This window comes from Gracilinanus agilis, chromosome 4, assembly GCF_016433145.1.
Source record: "Gracilinanus agilis isolate LMUSP501 chromosome 4, AgileGrace, whole genome shotgun sequence".
NCBI lineage: Eukaryota > Metazoa > Chordata > Mammalia > Didelphimorphia > Didelphidae > Gracilinanus > Gracilinanus agilis.
The window spans coordinates 330,612,556-330,620,428 of record NC_058133.1 but is presented as its reverse complement, the minus strand read 5'-3'; the positions used below and the strand labels follow the sequence as shown (position 1 = coordinate 330,620,428).

Sequence of the window (7,873 nt, the reverse complement as noted above, 5' to 3'; positions counted from 1 at the left end):
ACAATAGTATTCCATCACCAGCATATATCACAATTTATTCAGCCATTCCTCAATTGAAGGATGTACCCTCATTTTCCAGTTTTTTGCCACCACAAAAAGCGCAGCTATAAATATTTTCGTACAAGTCTGCTTATCTATGATCTCTTTGGGGTACAAACCCAACAATGGTATGGCTGGATCAAAAAGCATTCTTTTATAGCCCTTTGAGCATAGTTCCAAATTGCCAGCCAGAATGGTTGGATCAGTTCACAACTCCACCAGCAATGCATTAATGTCCCTGTTTTGCCATATCCCCTTTTAAACATACTTTTAAACAGATGTCTACTGCTCTTTCAGGGCAATGGACACTGTTTCTTACTGGTTTGTGTGTCTTCTCTTGAACTAAGTGTCCAAAATCACCAAGTAGTGCTTTCATGGCCACAGAATGAAATAGAGTGGTACCAATTGCCTCTTGTAGTATCAGTTACAGTTAGGTATAGCTCCATTGCTGGCAGGACCTATAATCCTGTCTTTTCATAGCTTTCTGCCATGCTATACATTGGCTGAGCAATTTAGGACTTTTCCTGTGTGTTTCAAAACTAGTGGAATAGTGGAGGACCCAGAATTATGAGCAGACTCAGACACAAGAAACAGACTCTTTCCATAACTTCTATTATTTTTATATCAAAATATCTTGAATCAAGAAACTGATTACTTCTGTCATCCTAGAGATGACAATGAATGAATGAGTGAATGAATGAATGAATGAAAAAGCATCTATTAATCACTTAAGCACTGTGCTAAGTCCTGGGAATATAAACAGAAGAGTAAAACAGTCTCTGATCTCAAGGAGCTCCCTTTCTAATGGGGATCACACACATAAGAAATTTCAGCTAGATGTCAGATGTAGTTTATAAGGGGTGGTAGCAAAGCAAATGGTCATGCATCTTGTTTAGTGTCATTTCCATTAATAGAACCGTAGCTATTGAACCATTTGAAGTGCCAAAGTAGTAAGAACTTAAGTTTTAGTGTGAGAACTTGGATTTTTGGATCTTTAGTTACTAAAGCCACTGAGAAGATGGTGGCTATAGAACTTACTGACACACCTGGTAGATAGCTCCCCTGGATGATGGTGCAGGTTACAGGCTAGATATAAGTTCTATGGCATTAGAGGCACTGCTATTTTCAGGGTTCTTGGGCCTACCTACTGTACCTCACAGATGATGGTGCATCAGCAGATGGTGGCGGTAGCTAGTAGGGAAGGTCCTTTTTCCATAGTGTTAGTTCCATTGAATAATAACTGTCAGACTAGAACAGAAAGGATGGGTGGTCTGGGATTGGGGGTTCTGCTTTTCCAGCAAATTTTGGGAACAAGATGTTCCCACCAGAGTCTCAGGGAGGTGGTGGTGGTCGAGGTGGTTGTGATTTAACCTACATGGAATATCATGCCTCCTGTACTTTTCTTTGGATAACCTAATGCTTCAGCTAGGTTGGCTTCTCCTCCAAAGATAGCACACAGAGCACTCTCTGTGGGCACTCAGCCACACCCACCCTCCCCTCCCCCAGATTACTGGAAAGGCAGAGGGACTTGGGTAGAACTGCTCCCCTCTCCCTCTCCATTACACCTGACGACTTTTTTCCACATCCCCCACCTTTCTACCCATCAGCCCAATGGGAATGCTTCTTCCCTCCCCTGTAGGGGGTGTGGGGGGCATGGTAGGTGGTCTCTGGGTGGGGGCTGCATGGAACTCAGTCTAGGAGTGGGGGGAGCCCCACACTCTATCTCTAAAAGGTTTGCCATCACTGCTGAAGAGATAGCTTCCCTGGATGATGGTTGTAGGGTCTGGCTGGAAACAGGGCTAATGTTCATTTGCTTAGGATAGTGTTCAATCAGTAGACAAATATTTATTGGCACCTATGTGCCAGAGACTATACTAAGTTTAGAGGATACAAAAAGAAGCAAAGGAGGGCCTCAGGAGCTTACAGTCTAATAGGGGAGATCACAAACAAAAAAAAAACAAAAAACAAACACACACTATACAGGTGTGTGGGGTGAGGATTAGTAAGAGATTATCGTATAAATCTCAATATATTCTTGGCTAGTAATAGTAGCAATATTAGTAATTTCAGATCAATATTCCTGAAACTCCAAGTAGAGGTTAAGTTTGAACCATTAGCTTATTATTAGATACAGCTGTGCTCTCCCCTCCAAGTTTCTCACATAAACCTTTAATTAGAACTCTTTTGTACAAGTGGAGGGTATTGTATTAGTTTTCTATAAACTGGGAGTTCTGTGTGTCTTTGGGCATTGCCTTTGAGTCTCTGACAAGTGCAATGTCCCTGTCCTTTGAGTGATAAGCAATAATGGTACATCTATTTGCATCTTATGGCCTCTCTGATTATTTGAGTGATTAAAGGGGTGCATCTTGCTATATCGAGAAACCCCAGATTCCCACTCCAGACACAGGTTAAATAGGGAGCAAATAAAAGAGGGAAGAGGTCACTATCATTAAGAGGGATTGGGAAAGGTTTCTAGTAAAAGATGGGATTTTAATTGGGACTTAAAGGGAAGCTGGGGAAGCCAGTAGACAGAGATGAAGAGGGAAAGCCTTCTATGGTTAGAGAAAATGCGCAGAGCTGAGTGTCTTGCTCATGGCAGAGCCAAGTGGCCAGTGTCATAAATTGAAAACTTCATGGCAGGACTAAGGAAGAGGAAGACTGGAAAGGTAAAAGGAGGGTAGGTTATTAAGGACTTTGAATACCAAACAGCATTTTTTAAAATTTGATTTTGGAGATGATAGGGAACCAGTGGAGTTTATTGATTAGGTTGGTGACATGGTCAAACCTGCTCCTTAGGAAAATCACTTTGATGGTTACAATGTAAAATGGATTGGTTTGGGGTTGGGGGGAGGACAGATCCACCAGCAGGCTGATGCAAAAATCCAGGCAGAAGGTAGAGAGGACCTGTAACAACAGTGTCAGAGGAAAGAAGAGGACTTATTCAAGAGATGTTGTAAAAGAGAAATAAATAGGTCTTGGCAACAGATTAGATATGGGAGATGAGATATAGTGAGGAACACAAGATGACTATAGAAGTCGTCTAGTCCAACCAGTGCCTAAACAAAAATCTCTTCTGCACTGTACCCTACAAGTGGCTGGCTCTTCACTTCCTGCTTGAAGACTCTCCAGTTAGAGAGGATTAATGTGTCAAACCCATTCCACTTTTGGATAGTTCTGTTTCTAAAGCTTCCTGGCATGGAGTCTAATTGTTTCTTTGTAACTTTGTAACTCTCTTTAACTCTTCCATTGCTCTTAGTTCTGTCTTTTGGGGCCAACCAGAAGAAATTTAATCTCCCAATTTGAAGACAGCAGTCCTAGCTCTTCTAAGACTTTTCTTCTTCAAATTAAATATCCCCAGTGTGAAAATAGAATTGCTAAAAACTGGTTGGGCAAAGACATGATCAACCACATGAAATGAAAATAATTTAAATTATTTCTATAGCATATAATATATAGACCACAAATTTAACATTATTATTCTAATTATGAATCTAATTAAACCTCATAAGTAATCGATTCACTTACAGTACTCCCTTTGAGGAGCATATGTAATAGAGCATACATTAGCTATCTGTCCTGCACTGCATTGGAATAACCTGAAAAGTATCAACATGACCTCCAAAGTACTAAAAGAGTAAATAGTTATGCTCATTTTGTTGTAACCCTTTCTCTGGGATCACTCTCTCAACTTGTACAGTTTGGGTTCCCAAAAGGGCAGCTCCTACTCTGGGGGTCTAGGGATAATCCTGTGTGTGACTACTTCTAATACCGTATGTAGCTCACATGTTCCACTGGTGGGCTTCCTACTAGCAACTGGCCAATAGACTCAAGTAGCTCTTGGAAAAGATACTTACTCAAACAGAATAGCAAGAACAGTATTTACAAAGCATTCCCCCCCCCCCCCAAAAAAAAAACCCTAGGGTATCAAAGGGCTTTAAAAGATTTCATGCCCTTTGATCTAGCAATACCACTACTAAGTTTGTACCCCAAAGACATAATAAGGAAAAATACTCGTACAAAAATATTCATAGCCTCACTTTGTGGTGGCAAAAAATTGAAAAATGAAAGGTGTCTCTCAATTGGGGAATAGCTGAATAAATGGTGGTATCTGATGGTGATGGGATACTATTGTGCTATAAGGAATAATGATCTGGAAGAATTCTAAATGAACTGGAAGAACCTCAATGAACTGATGCAGAGTGAAACGAGCGGAACCAAGAGAACACTGTACACAGAAAGTAAAACATTGTGGAACTATCCAATGTAATGGACTTTGCTACTAGTAGCAATGCAATAATCCAGGACATTCCTGAAGGACTTACAAGAAAGAATGCTATCCACATTGGAAGAACTATGGGAGTAGAAATGCAAAAGAAAAGCATATGACTTATTACTTATTTATATGGGTATATGATTTGGGGGTTTGGGCTTTAAAAGATTGCTCTGTTGCAAAAATGAAAAATATGGAAATAGGTATCAAGTGATAACATTTGTACAACCCAGTGGAATTGCTTGTCAACTCTGGGAGGGGGGAGGGAAAAGGAGAAGAAAAGAAAACTTATCATGCAAACATGGAAAAATATTTTAAAAAATGAAATTTTAAAAATTCAATTAAAAAACCCTCCACCATATTTTCTAGCAAAAAGTTCTGAGATGAATGGGAGAGAGAGAGAGTGTGTGTGTGTGTGTGTGTGTACAGGAGACGTATGTGGCCAAGGCAACCATAACTCCAGAATTGCAAAACTTTGATCTTCTTCTAGAATCCTCATGAAATTCACTGGCAAGTGGGGGACATCATTGTCAGTAACAAATGTAGTGTTCCACTACTCAAATCGCCTGGTTCTTTTCAGTGCATAGTTTTTTTTAGCTAGACAGGTCAAGCTGCTGCCAGACTAGACTGGTCTAATTACTTGACTATTAGGGTGACTCCTTGGAGAATATTATATCTTGCTGGACAGTCAGGGATCACTCTTTGATGTAGATTTGTGTACTCTTAACCGTCAGCTTCAGGCATGGCTGGGAATTATTCTGCTCTTTCAGCTAGGGAGTTTTGTTCCTTTCAATTGGTGCACTACTGTACACTTTCAGAAAGTTTACAAACCTTCTTCCATAAAGGACTGACAAAAGGCACTCCTATTTGATTGCCACAGGGTCTTGGCTCTGAGGTTTGTTACCTACCAGGTAGAAGGTGGAAGAGTTATAAACTCTCCTTTTCCAATAGCTCTTCATAATTCAGAACTGGCTTCCTTTAGTAGAAACCTCACTCTAACTTATGGTGACCAGCCAGCCAGCTAAATGTCTAGATTCCTACTAGATCTTATGCAAATATTTGGAGATAAAGGTAGTAAGGAGGCAGTCTGTGCCTAGAAGCAGGTTTATTATTGGAAAGGGGGAGGGGAGCAGCTCCACCCTGATTCCCTGAGGCTTTCTAATAATGAACTCTGGTGGGTGACTGCAGGCATGCCCAGACAGGGCTCTGCATGCCCTTTTTGGCATGTGTTCTATAGGTTCACCATCCCTGATAAAGCGTACCTGAAGCACAATAAGAAAACTAACTTATAACCCACTTTATAGTTACTGAGCACTTTGACATATCATCTCATTTATCCTCACAAAAATCTTGACATAGGCAAAGTAAATGTCCTTATTCTGCGAATGAAATAACAGGTTTAGAGAGGTTGACATCCCCAGGGTCGGCTAACAAAGAGTATAAGTCTGATTCAAATTTTGGTCTTCTGATGTCAGGTCTGCTGGGTCTCTATCCCCCATGTAAAATAAAGTTAAAACCAAATTATGCTCTGAGCAGTAAGTGTAATGGCCACCCACCATTCAGAAGACCAAAGGTGAAGCCTACAATCCACCTCCTTGACACAGAGGTAATTGCAAAGTTGAGGCAGAATGACACATTTTTTGGGGGGATATGGCCAATGAAGAAATATGTTGCTTGACTATGAAAACTTTTATGAGGCCTTCATTTTTCTTCTTTGCATCTCTTTTTTTTTCCTTTATTGGTGGGGAGAGGTAGAAAGAGAAATTAAAATGCTTTATAATGAAAAAATGAAAAAAAAACCAGATGGCGAAGGGGTTCAGTGTCATGTGAAGGATTTTGGACTTGTCTCCAATAGTAATGGATTCTAATGAAAGATTTTGGAGCAGGCAAGTGATATTTTCAGAATTTTTGCAGTGCTGTGGAAAGAGAACTGATTTTAAAATCAGAGGAATTGAGTATGAATCTTGGTTATGCTCCTCTGAACAAGCAGTTCACCTATTTGGGCCTTCATCATCTTCATATGTAAAATATAGTTGGTAGACTGGATGATTTCTAAGGTTCCATCCAGCTCTAAACAGATTCTCTTGTGAACTGAAGAGAAGTAATAGCTGAAGCCATGGAAGGGGAGGCGACCACCACAGAGCAGAGAGAAGGGAGCTAAAGAAAAGGGCTTGGGAGGTACTTAGATTTAAAGCAAGTCTATATACATCTCTACTGTACCATGCCTATTTATTTGCCTTAAAGATTGATTACTGTTTGTTGATTGTTTGAAAACAAGTAAAGGAGACAAATCTTCCTTCAAGAGTCAATATTAGTTCTTGCTTTTAGTGGAAATTCCTCTTCTGTTCCTCCCCTAGGTATTTAGACATACCTGCCACAGAGAAGCATTTGATATACTATATGGTAGGAAGATTTTGGTAGCATAATATAGTAAGCCTTGTCAGTAAGACCTGGAACTCCTCCTCTGATGCAGATATAAACCTGGGCAATTCACTTCATCTGCTAATAGCCTTTTGCAACTCTCTAAGACTTAAAGTTGCCAATTTGCATCACTAGAGTTTATACTCTGGGAATTCTCTACACTAATGAAGTCAGAGATCTGAACTAAAATAAAGAAATGGCTGGCAGGGCCATGTAATTTTAATCAACAAACAGAAGAACAAATAGACAAGAAGATGACAGGAAAGCTTAGATCTGCCACTATGAAATATTAGTGCATCTAGAGGAAATTATAAACTCACTTACCTAGTATATCCTTATGAGTTAAAAACCTTGTCCTAAATGGTTTGTATTCATAGATCCGGTGGAAAGCTTCCCCAGAAGGTGGTGGTGGTATTACTTTATTACACACTGCACAGCAAACAAAGCTCTGGAGATCTGGATTCCTAATCATAGTTGAATTTAAGGTAATATTCACAATGTAGAGTGGCTAATACTGTCATGCTAAGATTAGGAAAAGCAATAATGGGGGTGTTGAGGGATAATAATATTTCAGCAGACTGGAGATAAGTTTACTATTTCACAGTCAAATATGGAAGACGGCTTTAAAATGAAATCATTCACCATTATGAATTAGTGAAATTTCTACAAATAAGAGCATTAGGAGCACTTGCTTGCAGACCTTGAGGTGGTAGCTTTACTGAAAGTTGACCTTCAGACCTAAAGCTATAAACTGTCAACTTACTTAGCAACCGTTGCCAGGGTCAAACTTTGCTCACAAAAGTGTCTGGAAATGACAAAGGAGTATTTACTCTATGGAGTATTTCACTGTTCCCAGATGCTTTGTTTTTAAGGTATTTGAATAATTGATTTCCCAGAGGTCCAGGCTGCAGGAAGTACACATTAGATTATGCATGAACGAAATTCAGCTTGGTAACAGAGCAATAAAACTGCTTGGGAAATGGCACTACAATTTAGAGGGAAAATGAAGTCAAGCTTCCCAAATAATCAGGTTTAGTTTCCTACATCATATAATTAACAAACTTGTTATTATAATGACACAAATTTATACTTAGAAATTCAAACTGCCACAAATTTATGGCATAAGAGTGACTTGACCATCTG

At 39.6% G+C, this 7,873-nt stretch overlaps 1 protein-coding gene across 1 annotated transcript in view; it reads right to left on the bottom strand.

Moving 5' to 3' along the window:
* The window catches only part of C4H6orf163 (chromosome 4 C6orf163 homolog), a 36,849-nt gene extending 29,647 nt beyond the window's left edge, over window positions 1-7,202 (bottom strand). Inside the window, exon 1 of the mRNA XM_044674358.1 lies at window positions 7,055-7,202. Coding sequence (XP_044530293.1) covers window positions 7,055-7,202 — 148 coding nt within the window. The remainder of the gene's footprint in view (window positions 1-7,054) is intronic.
* Window positions 7,203-7,873: the final 671 nt, after the last annotated feature.